Source organism: Nerophis ophidion, linkage group LG18 (assembly GCF_033978795.1).
Source record: "Nerophis ophidion isolate RoL-2023_Sa linkage group LG18, RoL_Noph_v1.0, whole genome shotgun sequence".
Taxonomy (NCBI): domain Eukaryota; kingdom Metazoa; phylum Chordata; class Actinopteri; order Syngnathiformes; family Syngnathidae; genus Nerophis; species Nerophis ophidion.
In genome coordinates this window covers 22,822,914-22,838,972 of record NC_084628.1, presented here as the reverse complement: position 1 = coordinate 22,838,972, position 16,059 = coordinate 22,822,914, and the positions used below count along the sequence as shown (strand labels likewise).

General features: G+C 40.3%; 1 protein-coding gene across 3 annotated transcripts; it reads right to left on the bottom strand.

Moving 5' to 3' along the window:
- Nucleotides 1-800: 800 nt before the first annotated feature.
- On the bottom strand, nucleotides 801-13,477 carry ilkap (integrin-linked kinase-associated serine/threonine phosphatase). 3 transcript variants are annotated; one of them, XM_061877691.1, is made up of 10 exons: nucleotides 13,196-13,477; nucleotides 7,201-7,350; nucleotides 6,884-6,992; nucleotides 6,697-6,803; nucleotides 6,535-6,628; nucleotides 1,626-1,713; nucleotides 1,419-1,555; nucleotides 1,220-1,339; nucleotides 1,067-1,148; nucleotides 801-995 (listed from the first exon to the last, which is right to left on the bottom strand). In XM_061877691.1, exons 1-10 carry the CDS (start codon nucleotides 13,233-13,235, stop codon nucleotides 861-863), a joined length of 1,062 nt encoding a protein of 353 aa, XP_061733675.1. In that variant the 5' UTR covers nucleotides 13,236-13,477; the 3' UTR covers nucleotides 801-860. The 3 variants fall into 3 exon arrangements, with proteins under 3 accessions (XP_061733675.1, XP_061733676.1, XP_061733678.1); XM_061877692.1 differs by lacking the exon at nucleotides 13,196-13,477 and having other exon boundaries at nucleotides 7,214-7,350; XM_061877694.1 differs by lacking the exon at nucleotides 13,196-13,477 and having other exon boundaries at nucleotides 7,181-7,344.
- Nucleotides 13,478-16,059: the final 2,582 nt, after the last annotated feature.

Sequence of the window (16,059 nt, the reverse complement as noted above, 5' to 3'; positions counted from 1 at the left end):
TCGCCACATCATCTTAGGTCTAAATGTGGCCCCCCGAGTCAAAATAATTGCACAGGCCTAAATAAGTTAATATTTGTGTGGGATTATTGTATTTTTTACCAACAGATTAATGGATAAACCATTTGTCTCTCCTTCATACAAATATATAACACGTTCTACATCCACGTATTGTGCTGTTTGACAGAAATCAATACTACGCTGCATATATATATATATATATATATATATACATGCACAAACCCCTAAACCAGTGAAGTTGCCATGTTGTGTAAGTTGTAAATAAATAAAAAACACATCCATCCATTTTCTACCACTTATGCCCTTTGGGGTCGCGGGGGACCCTGGTACCTATCTCAGCTGCAATCGGGCGCAACAAGTCGCCACCTCTTCGCAGGGCCAACACAGATAGACAGACAACATTCACACTCACATTCACACACTAGGGCCAATTTAGTGTTGCCAATCAACCTATCCCCAGGTGCATGTCTTTGGAAGTGGGACAAAGCCAGAGTACCCGGAGGGAACCCACGCATCCACAGGGAGAACATGCAAACTTCACACAGAAAGATCCTGAGCCCGGGATTGAACCCCAGACTCAGGACCTTCGTATTGTGAGGCAGGAGCACTAACTCCTCTTCCACCATGAATCCGCTGTATATGATATCGAAGTTTATTTTCAAAATATTCTACAAAGATATATATCTTAAGGAATGTCAGGTAAAAAAATATTAGTTCATAACCCTTGTATTTATTCATTTTTAAATGTTGAGATTGCAGTGATGTACATATAACAGAGGAAGTAAAGAAAAGTATTTTATTGGAAAACAAAGTGGATGCATACAGTGTAAGTGTGTGTGTGTTCAGAAGTCAATTGAAACCAGGATCACAGTGACGTTATCGGCGCAGCCTCGTCGAACCGCCTCTGTGGCCAACTGTTGGCAAGCAGCCTCAAACTGCTCTTCCTGGTCCGTCAACTTCTGGTCAGCACCTCCACCCTGCAGGAAAAGAGTGTTCACATTTCTCATGTCCTTTTCACGTAATGCAGAAGAACAAACAGGATTAGAACCTGAAGGATGTCGAGCACAAATTTGACGGCATCATCCGCAGAAAAGACTTTGAACAAGCCGTCACAGGCCAATATGATGAACCTAAGAGGTGACAGGAAACAGTTTTTGGGGATCCTTCTCCTTGTGCCGGCATGTGTGTGTCTTGTTCTTGCCTGTCATTGCACGTGAGCTGACACCTCCTCAGGTCGGGCGTGGATATGACGCCGCAGCGTTTGTACTGGCCGTCTCCGATGGAGCGAGACACCTCAAGGACGCCCAGCACCCTGCCGTCCCTGCGGCGAGACAGGAGGTAATCTTATACCTTGACATGTGAGAATAGGAGAAAGTCCTAAATGCAGAGTGTTGCCGGACCTGACGGTACCTCCCGCTCTCTGGATCCTCATTCTTTCCTCGTAGATAGTCGGGTTGTGTTCGTTACTGAGTGCCAGCGTCGTCGGCCGCCGCTCTCCTGTGGCTCCTCCCTCCGCCTCCATCCGACACAACACCGCCTGCACACAGACGCCCACATCAGGACTACTGAAGAACGCACAGGGCTGGGAAATGGCCGCTGCGCTATACCCGGCTGTCTCCCAGGTTGGCCACGTAGACCACGTCATCCAGCACCAGCATGCATGTCACCGTGGAGCCGTCTTTCCATGCTGGTTTCCTGAGGAACACAAACAACGGTGGGCAACTTTGTCTTCTTCCTATTTGGAAAGGGACCATTGTCTGTCCACCAACCCACACACATAATATGCTGCCCCCTAGTGGTTTGAAATGTGGAATATGACATCCTAATTTGACATGCCACCTCAACTTAAGAGTATTTCCAGATAAGAGCTGCCTCCGGGCTAATTGTTGTGTACATTTGCAAGCAATTCGAGCAAAACACTGCCAGTCAGCACCATACGGAAACAGAATGAGCCAATAATGCCACCCAACAATGTTAAAATATTATCAAAAAGCTGCTGATGGTGTGTTTGCCAGAGAAGCAGCTAAAAAGACAAACCGTAGGAACCCATTTTCCAAGGTAAATGTTGTACATTGTTACTTCATAAAATTACTGTAGTTAGTACTACATTCTATTGTATTGTTTTTATACAATATTTACTATCTAAATTATTTTAAAGGGGAACATTATCACCAGACCTATGTAAGCCTCAATATATACCATATGGTCTGTTTTATATATAAAACAAACCATATGTTTTTTAACCGATTTCCAAACTCTAAAAGAGTGAATTTGGCGATTTAAACGCCTTTCAATTGATAGCCTATCGAGCGATGACCTTTCACCCGTGATGACACAACATGAAGCAATCCGCCATTTTCTCAATCTTATTACACGCACCAAGTCAAATCAGCTCTGTTTTTTTCCGTTTTTTCGACTGTTTTCCGGTACCTTGGAGACATTATGCCCCGTCGGTCTGTAGCTGGAGGGTGTAACAACACTAACAGAGACGGATTCAAGTTGCACCAGTGGCCAAAAGATGCGAAAGTCCCTCGTTTGTTCCGCACACTTTACCGACGACAGCTATGCTACGACAGAGATGGCACAGAGATGACAAGAATGTGTGGATATCCTGCGACACTCAAAGCAGATGCATTTCCAACGATTAGGTCAACGAAATCACAAAGGTGAGTTTTGTTGATGTTATTGAATTCTGTAGAGTGTGCTAATCAGACATATTTGGTCACGGCATGACTGCAAGCTAATCGATGCTAACAAGCTATTTAGGCTAGCTGTATGTACATTTTGCATTATTATGCCTCATTTGTAGCTGTATTTGCATCCAGCCTTTCCCTCCACCTACATTTCATGCCAAACAAACACATACCAATCGTTGGTTAGAAGGCAATCGCCAAATTCGTCGTCACTTCCTACCGTGCCGCTGTCTGTCGTGATATGGCTGAATAGCTTCAGTTTCTTCTTCAATTTCGTTTTCGCTATCTGCCTCCACACTCCAACCATCCGTTTCAATGCATGCGTAATCTGTTGAATCGCTTGCGCCGCTGAAATCCGAGTCTTAATCCGAGCTACTATGCTATACCTTTCTCTGCTATTCGTCATGTTTGTTTCTGGTGGCTTCACGCAGTGACGTCACAGGACAATAGACGGGTGGATATAACAACGGTTAAAATCAGGCACTTTGAAGCCGTTTTTCGGGATATTGCGTGATGGGTAAAATTTTGAGAAAAACTTCGAAAAATAAAATAAGCCACTGGGAACTGTTTTTTATTGGTTTTAACCCTTCAGAAATTGTGATAATGTTCCCCTTTAAAAGTTACATGTTAAGAAATGTGATGTTATGGGGAGACCAACCACCATACAAATTGAATTCAATTCATATCGGTAGGACGCGTTGATTTGAGATACATGTGTTTTAAGCTCCTAAAGTGAGAGTCTACTACAGAAGTCTTCAAACTGTTTGACCGGGGGCCTGATTAGGTGAAAATAATTTGGCTGGGAGCCGAGCTATCGGTTTGTATAAATATATATATATATATGTATCCAAATAAATATATGTATATAGACATTAGTATACATAAATAAATTTTTTGGTACCGGAACCAAAATACATTTCTATACTTTTTGAAACTATTCTAAATAAAAAGGGACCACAAAAAAAAATGGATTATTGGCTTTATTTTAACAAAAAAAATCTTACAGTACATAAAACATGTTCTTTATTGCAATTTTGTCCTTAAATAAAATAGTGAACATACTAGACAAATTGTCATTTAGTAGTAAGTGCGCAAACAAAGGCTCCTAATTTAGCTGCTGACATGTGCAGTAACATATGGTGTCATTTGTTATTCTATTATTTCGGTGGAGTGGGGGACCGGTACTTTTTAGAGGCGGTAAAGTACCAAATATGATTCAATAGTATCGCGGTACTATACTAATACCGGTATACCGTACAACCCTAATATACACATAAATGTACAAAAAAATAACACAACTTTATATATACACGTATACATATATTTACATACATATACAAACACATTTACAATGAGTTCCACAAGTAGTTGCAAACTCTGCAATTTTGCAAGTTCTCCCCCTTAGAAATTAGGGAGAGTTCTGAAATGTTCATCGTAGATGTACTTCCACTATTAGAGACATATTTTAAAAAGAAAAATCCAGAAATAACATTGTATGATTTTTTTAATGATTTATTTGTATTTTACTCGGGCTCATAAGTATTTGCACACATGAGAACATCAGTGTTAATATTTAGTGCATAAGCCTTTGTTTGCAATTACAAAGGTCCAACGTTTCTTATAGGTCTTTACCAGGTTTGCACACACGGCAACAGGGATTTTGGCCCACTCCTCCACACAAACCTTTTCTAGATCTGTCAGGTTTCAGGGCTGTTGCCGAGCAACATAAAGTTTCAGCTCCCTCCAATGATTTTCTATTGGATTTAGGTCTGGAGAATGGCTAGGTCACTCCAGAACCTTGATATGCTTCGTATGGAGTCACTCCTTGGTTATCCTGGCTGTGTGCTAGCCACAACTCATCTTCAATTCCTTTAAGTTTCAGCTTTGCAACCAGACTCCCCCTGGAACCCAAAGACTTTGGTTTCCCAGACACTACCTGGCGGGTCATAGGTATAACATTGCCAGATCGCTAGTTGGCGTTCTGAGGGAAGGGGGTTTTTGGCCAAAATCTCACATTATATGGCCCCGTTTATCCTCTCCTTAATGCAGTACAGTCGTCCTTACCCATTTGCTGAAAAGCACCCCCAAACATGATGTTTCCACCCCCATGCTTCAGTGTAGGGATGGTGTTCTTGGGATGATACTCATTCTTTTTCATTCAAACACGGCAAGTGGAGTTTATAACAAAAAGTTCTATTTTGGTCTCATCAGCCTTTGATTGATTGATTGATACTTTTATTAGTAGATACAATTGACCACTAAATGGTAACACCTGAATAAGTTTTTCAACTTGTTTAAGTCGGGGTCCACGTTAATCAATTCATGGTAGCCCACATGACTTTTTCCCATGACTCCTCTGGATCATCCAGATGGCCATTGGCAAACTTCAGAAAGGCCTGGACATGGGCCGACTTAAGCAGGGGAAGCTTCCGTGCGATGCATGATTTTAAACCTCTACGCCGTAGTGTTCTACTGATAGTAGCCTTGGAAACAGTGGTCCCAGCTCTCTTCAGGTAATTCACCAGCTCCTGCCGTGTAGTTCTGGGCTGATTCCTCACTTCTCTTATCATGAGTGATGCCCCACGAGGAGAGATCTTACATTGAGCCCCAGTCCGAGGTAGATTAGCAGTCACGTTTAGCCGCTTCCATTTTCTAACAATTGCTGCAACAGTTGATCTATTCTCAACAAGCTGCTTCCCTATTGTGCAATACCCTTTTCCAGCTTTGTGGAGCAGTACAATTTTGTCTCTGGTCTCTCCTGACAGCTCTTTGGTCTTGCGCATGGTAGCAGTTGGACTTTGACTGACTGTGGGCTGCAAAGGTGACTTTAATGAGCTCAAAGGGGTGGTGGGTGGGTGATTAGTTGTGGGGTAAAGCTGGATGTTTTTAAGGTAGACTAACAGCTCTTTGAGAGCCATAATTCTTGCTGATTCTCATGTGTGCAAATACTTATGAACCCCAGTAACATACAACTAAATCAATAAAAAAAATAAAAATCATCCAATGTGATTTCCGGATTTTTCTCTTTAAATTATGTCTCTAACAGTGGAAATACATCTATGATGAACATTTCAGACCTCTCCCCAATTTCTAAGTGGGAGAACTTGCACAATTGCAGGGTGTGCAAATAATTGTGGAACTCACTGTATGTATGTATGTATGTATATATATATACATATACATATACACATATATATATATATATATACATATATTATATACATATATATATATTTATACACATATCCGCGCGCACACACACACACAGACACTGTATATACATACAAGTGAACATGTATATACACATACATACATACATACATATATATATATATATATACAGATATATATATATATACGTATATATATATATATATATATATATATATATATACAGATATATATATACACATACATATATATATACATATATATATATATACATATATATATATATATATATATACAGCTATATATATATATATATATATATCAATCAATCAATCAATATTTACTTATATAGCCCTAAATCACTAATGTCTCAAAGGGCTGCACAAACATATATATATATACAGGTATATATATATATATACAGATATATATATATATATATATATCTATATATATATATCTGTATATATATATATATATATATATATATATATATATATATATAGAGAGAGAGACCTTGGTTGATGTTGTCCCCATTCTATCCGGCTGCGCGAAACACTAAATATATCCAAAGATTTAATAAAGTCAAACACAAATAAGGTGATAAGAGAAGTATTTCACATATGTCTTATCTAAAGTAAATCAGTCTTACTGGCTAGACGCTTTCTTCAGAAAGTCCTCGTCCGTTTGGCGGAAAGTGTCCACCAGACACTTCTTCACCAGCTTGTCCAGGTTGTCAGTTTCACCTGTAAGAGATACAATGAGCCATGTAGGGGACAATGTTGATTGATGCAGAATATCCCCTTTTACTGACCTCGGGGAAACTTCTTGGCCAGAGTGTGGTGAAGATGCTCCGCAGCAAACCGGGACGCTCGAGAGCCTCCGTGGCCGTCAAACACAGCGAAATACGACACCCGCGATCTTGGGGACGCAGGCATGAAATGGGAAACGTCAATCAATAAGAAAGTGTCGCACAAGAGATGTGCGTGGATGCGTCTTACACTTGACTGGACACACAGGTGCTCATGTTGGGCAAAAGCACATGAGCGTCCTGCATCTCGTCGCGCTCGCCACGCCTCGCCGCCACATAGCCTCTCAACACGGGGAGGCCTGAAAAAAACACACACACACACACACACACACACACACACACACACACACACACACACACACACACACACACACACACACACACACACACACACACACACACACACACACACACACACAGTAAATAAGCTGCGTCATTGCAGCGTGCATCATGACAAGCCCCCTCTTAGCAAAGTATGCAAACAAACATTGTGACAGAGGTGAAAACCTTCTCTACAAACTTTCTTGTTCTCCTCTTCCTCTTCTTCTAGAACTGCAGGACACTCTTCATCCTCTCGTTTTCGTTTCACACTCTTCTCCTCTTTATCGTTTTCTTTGGCGGATGGTGGCAGGACTGTAACACCTGCTGAGACAGCACCTGACCACACAGAGTACACAGTTAGCACTTTTTAAATCACCACCTCCTGAACCTGTACGTAAGATGTATCACACAGTATCTCCATTACAAAGGATGTAAAGGATAATGCACACAAGGGCACAAAAAAGAGGGTGAAAATAAAAGGTAAATAAGTACATCAAAAATGTTCCATAATAACCATATAAAAAAATAACATACGTAATATATACATATTTTATATATATATATATATATATATACTTTTTAAGGTCAAGGCAAGTGTTGCCTTAAAAGGAGGGCTCATATAATTACATTTTAATATAAACTTGTCAGCTTTTTTAGACCTGCTCGACATCCATTGCTTTCGGTCCCCTGGAGGCGGGGAAGGGGTTGCCCAAATATGCGGTTCTCTCCAAGGTTTCTTATAGTCATCATTGTCACTGTCACCGACGTCCCACTGGGGTGAGTTTTTCCTTGCCCTTAGGTGGGCTCTACCGAGGATGTCGTTGTGGTTTGTGCAGCCCTTTGAGACACTTGTGATTTAGAGCTATATAAATAAACATTGATTGATTGATTGATTTTTGTCATTTCATGATGCCCTTATCTCTATTTTTACATTTTGATAGAGGGAGGTATTTTTATTCATAATTTTTTAATTTTGTTATGTTATGTGCATTTATATGTTCAGTCGCATTTAAAAGTTTACATACACTTGTAAAGAACATAATGTCATGGCTGTCTTGAGTTTCCAATACTTTCTACAACTCTTGTTTTTTGTGATAGAGTGATTGGTGAACATACTTGTTTGTCACAAAAAACATTCATGAAGTTTGGTTCTTTTATGAATTTATTAAGGGTCTACTGAAAATGTGACCAAATCTTGTAGGTCAAAAGTATACATACAGCAATGTTAATATTTGGTTACATGTCCCTTGGCAAGTTTCACTGCAATAATGCACCAGTCTCCATCGAAACACAGCAGTGCGCTCTTAAACGCACGGCAGGAAGCAAGGGAAAATAACAGTAAACCAAGCGCTTGGCTCCGTTTACTGCGAGGGAAAATCTCCACTGCAAAGTTTGTGCAGCTTGTCCGCCATGATTATCAAGCCAAACGACCCTAGTGCGAATGCACCTGTTTTTGTGGTGCCAAAAATGCATTGATAAATGACGTTTTTTTGCTAATTAAAAAATTAGACGGTGTTACTGACCGTCTGGAATTTTATCGTGAATTATCATTATACCGTTTACTGTTACAGCCCTGGTCCATTAACAAGTAAAAAGTCAAGAGCAGTCAAGGGCAGTCACGGCATGTTCTTGCCGCGGATGTTGGTCAATTTTTTAGAGCTTGCAGCAAATGACGATCGCGGTTACGGCTTTTGCCGCAGTTGCCGTGGTTAAATTCGAGCCCTGCAATATATAACAAATCACAGTTACCATTTACAAGATAACAGTATATATAACAGCTGCAGCAAAAAAAGGGCAGCATGAAAATATAAGAATATATCTAATAAAAGGTAAATACAAAAGAAAATATACATTATAAACAAAGAAAGGTTTGCTAACTAAGAAGCGTTCTGGTAATACACAACTACAATTTATTGCTGTATGACGAGGGATTATACAGCTGGATGGAGTGTGGAATGGAGTTCTTGAATTGCACACGGTGGGAGGGAATTTTCTTTTCTTTTTCGTTGATAGAAGCCCTAAAGTTGTGAAGCAAGGTTGGTTGCATGAATAAAGGCACTCGCTCTCTGGTAACCGAGCAACGCAGGAAGTGATTACTGATTAGTGGGAGTGACCCAATAACACCCAATCAAGTAACAGTATTAACTATATCATGTTAAGATTGCGCCATCTACTTGTCTTGCGGTAGATTCTTTGCATGGAGTGAGAAGAGAAAGTCACCTCGACATATGGCATTTTTTTGTTAAGTTTTTTTAAAACAGACCGTAGTCAGAACAATTTGGTCTGTAAATGGTGTGAGGCGCTCATCCCCATCAAGACTGATAATACCACACCACCTTCGCTGTGCTCACCCCTGAGAACAAAGCTGTAACTTGTTGGCAATAAGCCTGCAGTGCCTCAGACTGGAAGTCTCTGCAGAGAGTGGTGAGGACAGCGGAAAATATCATCAGGACTCCTATTCCTTCTATCCTGGAAATCACAAACAGCCGCTGCCTTACCAGTGCTCAGAAAATCTGCAGAGACTCCTCCCACCACCACCAAGGACTGTTTTCACTGCTGTACTCGAGAAAAAGGTTCCGCAGCCTCCGTAGCAGAACCTCCAGGTTCTGTAACAGCTTCTTCCCTCAGGCCATACAACTCTTGAAGGCATTATAATAATCCCCTCAATTCCCCCCAAAACTTGATTAACTTGGTGGAATATAAAGACAATATAACATACATCCATAAATGTGGATGCATATGCAAAAGTGCAATATATTTATCTGTACAGTAATCTATTTATTTATATCTGCACCTTATTGCTCTTTTATCGTGTACTACAAATAGATAATGCAACATAATTTTGTTCTTATCTGTAAAGTTCAAATTTCAATGACAATAAAAGTAAGTCTAAGTCTCTAAATCTAAGAAACTTTTTTTTAATGTTTCTTCTAAGTTACACCATTGTGTGTCTATTTATTTTATTTTTTAAATAAATTGTGTACCCTACCTTCCGCCCGAATGCAGCTGAGCTAGGCTCCAGCACCACCCCCCCGAGCCACAAAAGGACAAGTGGTAGAAAATGGATGGTTGGGTAAAATTATTTTAGTGTGTATAATTACTTTTATTTTAATTGTTCATATTGTTACATTCCTATGAAGATAAATGAAAATTATCAATAAAGATCAAATCTTACCAAAAACACAAGTCAAAATGTTAACAGTATTTAGAAATCGACTCAAACATACACTATATTGCCAAAAGTATTTGGCCACTCATCCAAATTATGAAAGTCAGGTGTTCTAATCACTTGGCCCGACCACAGGTGTATAAAATCAAGCACTTAGGCATGGAGACTGTTTCTACAAACATTTGTGAAAGAATAGGCCGCTCTCACGAGCTCAGTGATTTCCAGTGTGGAACTGTCATAGGCAACAAATCCAGTCATGAAATGTCCTCGCTCCTGAATGTTCCAGAGTCAACTTTCGGCTTTATTATAAGAAAATGGAAGAAATCTGGAACAACAGCAACTCAGCCACAAAGTGGTAGGCCACGTAAACTGACGGAGAGGGGTCAGCTTATGCTGAAGCGCATAGTGCAAAGACCTTCTGCACAGTTGCTACAGAGCTCCAAACGTCATGTGACCTTCCAATTAGCTCATGTACTGTTCGAAAAGAGCTTCACGAAATGGGTGTCCATTGCTGAGCAGCTGCATCTAAGCCATACATCACCAAGTCCAATGCAAAGCGTGGGATGCAGTGGTGTAAAGCACGTCGCCACTGGACTCGAGAGCAGTGGAGACACATTGTCTGGAGTGATGAATCACACTTTTCCATCTGGCAATCTGATAGACCAGTCTGGGTTTGGAGGTTGTCAGGAGAACTGTACATTTCGGACTGCATTGAGTGTTAAATTTGGTGGAGGAGGAATTGGTGTGGGGTTGTTTTTCAGGAGTTGGGCTTGGTCCATTATTGAAAGGAACTTTGAATGCTCCAGGATACCAAATCCATCCATCTTGTTCCGCTTATCCAAAGTCGGGTCGTGGAGGCAGCAGCCTAAGCAGGGAAGCCCAGACTTTCCTCTCCCCAGCCACTTCGTCCAGCTCTTCCCGGGGAATCCCGAGGCGTTCCGAGGCCAGTTGAGAGACATAGTCTTCCAAAACGTGTCCTGGGCCTTCCCCATGGCCTCCTACTGGTCGGACGTGCCCAAAACACCTCCCTAGGGAGGTGTTCGGGTGGCATCCTGACCAGATGCCCAAACCACCTCATCTGGCTCCTCTCCTCTCCATGTGGCTTTACTTTGAGCTCCTCGCGGATGGCAGAGCTTCTCACCCTATCTCTAAGGGAGAGCCCCGCCACCCCGCGGAGGAAACTCATTTCGGCCGCTTGTACCCATGATCTTGTCCTTTCGGTCATAACCCAAAGTTCATGACCATAGGTGAGGATGGGAACGTAGGATACCAAATCATTTTGGACAATTCTATGCTCCCAACCTTGTGGAAACAGTTTGGAGCGGACCCCTCTCCCTTTCCAACATGACTGTGCAGCCATGCATAAAGCAAGGTCCATAAAGACGTGGATGACAAGAGTCCGTAGTGATTGGTCCGGCAACACCGATGCATCGGCGCACGCGTCGAGCTCGTAGAGCGAAACACTGTGTCGGTGCGCGTACCGCTCCTAGAAAGTCACGTGACCGATAATGAGCAGTTTTGGTCACGTGACTGATACGCAAACTGTGTCGCACTGGCACCTGTGCGCCAAACTGTGTTTATAAGTAAGCACATCTGTCAACGAGATGCTGCAGCCAACAGAATCGCCGCACTTCTGTCGTTGGTCATTTATCGTCGTCGGAGATAATTTCCGCCGTGTGGGAATATTTTGATCATTTATCGGAAAAAAATTGATTCGTTTTCATTTCCTTGTCGTTTCATCCTGTTCTCTCAAAGTTTCTAGCATTGTCCCACCCACACAAACATCCTATTGGTTGCATTAAAAAGCAATGAGAAACAGTCTCTGCGATAGCTCAGTTGGTTGAGTGGTGGACTATATTTGTTCATGCTGAGTTCCTTAGGGCACTTGTTCGAATCCAGTTCGAACCCATTAGCTTTTTTCCCATGAATTGGTTAACGTGGACCCCGAATAAGTTGAAAAACTTAGTCGGGGGTTACCATTTAGCGGTCAATTGCACCGAATATGTACTGTACTGTGCAAACTACTAATACAAGTTTTAATCAATCAATCAACAGTGCGTATTAAGAGCGCATGTAAAAAAAAAATAATAATAATAATAATTCCAAGTCCACAAGTATCCTCATTCACAACACGTTCTTTTAGATTTCCATGTTATGATACATGTCCATACCATTTAGTGGTCAATTGTACGAAATATGTACTGAACTGTGCAATTTACTAATAAAAGTTTCAATCAATCAATCAATCAATCAGGTTCACATTATGTATTGACTGTATCTAAAAAAGATAAAAATTTATTTGTATTTAAATTAAGGTATGAAATAATCCTAAATGAAATACAATGATTTGGTTTATATTATTGTGTATACTAGGTCATAAAATCAGTGTCAGTTGAGTCGGTCCATAGGTTGCCTGTAGGGATTTTTAATGTCCAGCAGATGTCAGTATTTAATAACACAGTATTGACATAGTATCAATACAGTTTTGCAATGTGTTGAAACATACATGAAGCCTCATCAACCCATCACCAAGAGTCCGGTGTGGATGAACTTGACTGGCCTGTACAGAGTCCTGACCTGAACCCTTTAGAACACCTTTGGGGTGAATTAGAACGGAGACTGAGAGCCAGGCCTGCTCGAACAACATCAGTGTGTGACCTCACCGATGCGCTTTTGGAAGAATGGTTGAACATTCCTATTGACACACTCTGCAACCTTGTGGACAGCCTTCCCAGAAGAGTTGAAGCTGTAATAGCTACAAAAGGTGGACTGAAATCATATTGAACCCTATAGGTTTGGAATGGGATGGCACTTCAAGATCATGTGAGTCAACACAGGTGGCCAAATATTGTGTATCTCTCCATCAGTCAATCTTTAAAACGTGAAGTGACTCCTAATGAACGATAATTTCATTACAAATCGATCCCCCTTGTCGGTGTGTCAATTACCGGAGCAATCACTTCCAAGAAGTAATCAATGTAACAAATTAAATGAATTAAAACCCTCACTCACCGGCCTGAGTTGGCTCCGGTAGGTCGTCAAAGAGATCCATTCTGACTTTTGTCTGCCAGCTACTGTCTTCAGCTAGCTTAGCCTGGCCTATGTTAGCTTAGCCTTAGCCTGGCTGTTTCTCTGGGACACTGCAGTCGTGAGAGCTCCTGCAAAAGCAGGTAGGGTTTTTTAACAGCCAATATATTCCAAAGAGTACCAAATAACAATTTTGACGGAAATATTTGTTGTTAAACATTCATAATCTAGCGCATGAACGACAGCTACACTACTAAAAAGGGGAGGGGGGCGGGGGGCGTTTTCTTCTTCATTGGCTGCTCTAACGAATCAACCCATAAACAGAAGCGTTAGCGCCCCCTATGTGTTGGCCTGTGTAGCACACGTCCTCAACCTCATTCGTTTTTTAGCGAATATTATGAAATATTAACATTTCCATCCATCCATTTCCTACTGCTTATTCCCTTTGGGCTTGCAGGGGCGCTGGTGCCTATCTCAGCTACAATCGGGCGGAAGGCGGCATACACCCTGGACAAGTCGCCCCCTCATCGCAGGGCCAACACAGATAGACAGACAATATTCACACACTAGGGCCAATTTAGTGTTGCCAATCAAGCTATCCCCAGGTGCATGTCTTTGGAAGTGGGAGGAAGCCGGAGTACCCAGAGGGAACCCACGCAGTCACGGGGAGAACATGCAAACTCCACACAGAAAGATCCCGAGCCCGGGATTGAACCCTGACTACTCAGGACCTTCGTATTGTAAGGCAGACGCACTAACCCCTCTATCACCGTGCTGCCCCTATTAACATTTCAACATCCTTTATTATTTTCGTTCTTAAGTCCAAAGCGAGTTGGCATTTTACAAAATGTTGAATCAGGGTGTCCAAAGTTCGGCCCGCAGCAAACTTTTTGACATTCTAAAAATACAATTCCAAAAGAAAAATGCATCACAAAAGTGGAATACAAAAGAGAACAGGTGAAATGTAGCGAGAGCATGCTGCAATATTGACAATAATAACACAAAGCTTGTTACTTCTGACATTGATCCAAAAAAATAATAAAAACTTATAATTGACAGCTGGATCTAAAGTATGGAAGTAGAATTGTCTCACATCAACTTGTACATACCAAAGACTATAAAAATGGGACCCATTACCTCCCTGCTTGGCACTCAGCATTAAGGGTTGGAATTGGGGGTTAAATCACCATAAATGATTCCCGGGCGCGGCACCGCAACTGCCCACTGCTCCCCTCACCTCCCAGGGGGTGATCAAGGGTGATGGGTCAAATTCAGAGAATAGTTTCGCCACACCTAGTGTGTGTGTGACAATCATTGGTACTTTAACTTTATACATCAATATGATATTAATACATATGCATACATTAATAAATATACAAATACAAATGTGATATACAAATAAATAATAATTTGTATAAATAAACGCGTATTTGAAAATATATTTTTGAGATTTAAAATATATACAAATAACATTTGAAAATATAAAAATGTGACATACAAATAAATCCAGAATTTGTATAAATAAACCTGTATTTGTAAATATATTTTTGACATTTGAGTATAATAATGTTTGATTTTGTATTTGTATTAAATTTGCATATGTGAATCGCTTTTTTGCTTTTGTGTCGATGAGACATCCCTCCCACAAACCAGATGCACAAAAAAAAATGTGACCTACACACTCCCCTGAAAAACCAGCAGAGGGCACTGCAGCCAGAGCCACACATTGCACTGATAAGAGATCAGTATCTACATCGGGACAAAGTCATTAAACGGCATTGATACAATAAAATAAGAAGCTAGCACGGTCATTTAGATGAACTGGATGAATTAGCATAAGCTAATACAACGCTAATGTTAGCTAGCTCAAGCCCGTTGTGCATTCTGTCTGTAAAGACGTGGATTGTTTTTGTGCAGAGAACTCCGGGAATTTTGCATATAATGCTCCGTGACCCAGACCGCTCTTGCTGCAGTGCCCACTGCTGGTTGTCCAGGGTAGTGTGTAGGTCACATTTATTTGTGCATCTGTTTTGTGGGAGGAATGTCTCATCGACACAAAAGCAAAAAAAGCGATCCACATATGCAAATTCAATACGAATACAATTACAAAATCAAGCATATTCATATTCAAATCTCAAAAATATGTTTACAAATACACGTTTATTTATACAAATTCATATTTTCATATTTATACATTTTATTTGTATACATTTTCAAATCTAAAAATATATTTACAAATACAAACACATTTATATGTACAAATTATCAATTTATTTGTATATCACATTTTTAATTGTATGTTTATTAATATATGATATGTATTATCATATTTATATATATATAAGTTGATGTGAGACTATTCTACTTTCATACTAAAGTTGATGTAGATATTTTAGCATTGAAAGTAAAAATTATATATTGATAAAATACTTATTTTTCACACTTCTATGTATGGGGGCCCTTTGGATCCTCAATACCGTTAATCAGATTTTTTTTTAAACTTCTTTAATAAATAATGAATCAAAAGCAACGTTGTTAGGAATTATTGACCTATTTAAGGCTCCAATTACTTATTAAATATTATAGTTAGTTTTTTTGGGGGACACTGTATATTTTGTGGTTTTCCTACTAAGTGTTTTGACAAAAAACATTTAAAAAAATAAGTTAATTAAAACTTTATCTCAAGGATAACTCAGAAGTTGATTAATGGATATCTGTGTTAAAAGTAAAACATAATATTTGACTTATTTCTAACACTTTAATGGCTGACACCCTTTAAAAATGAAGACCGAAATGAAAGAAGCCCTACAATACTGAGTGTTTCTTAACCATTGTTGGGCCACGAGTGG

Bases quoted from the DNA above. Each gene is read 5' to 3' on its own strand.
- ilkap (XM_061877691.1), bottom strand. From the start codon at position 13,235: ATGGATCTCTTTGACGACCTACCGGAGCCAACTCAGGCCG. The intron at 6,804-6,883 runs GTAAGACGCATC...TGCGTCCCCAAG, and splicing joins ACCTGTGTGTCCAGTCAAGT to ATCGCGGGTGTCGTATTTCG. The intron at 1,149-1,219 runs GCAAGAACAAGA...GTCACCTCTTAG, and splicing joins CAGCTCACGTGCAATGACAG to GTTCATCATATTGGCCTGTG.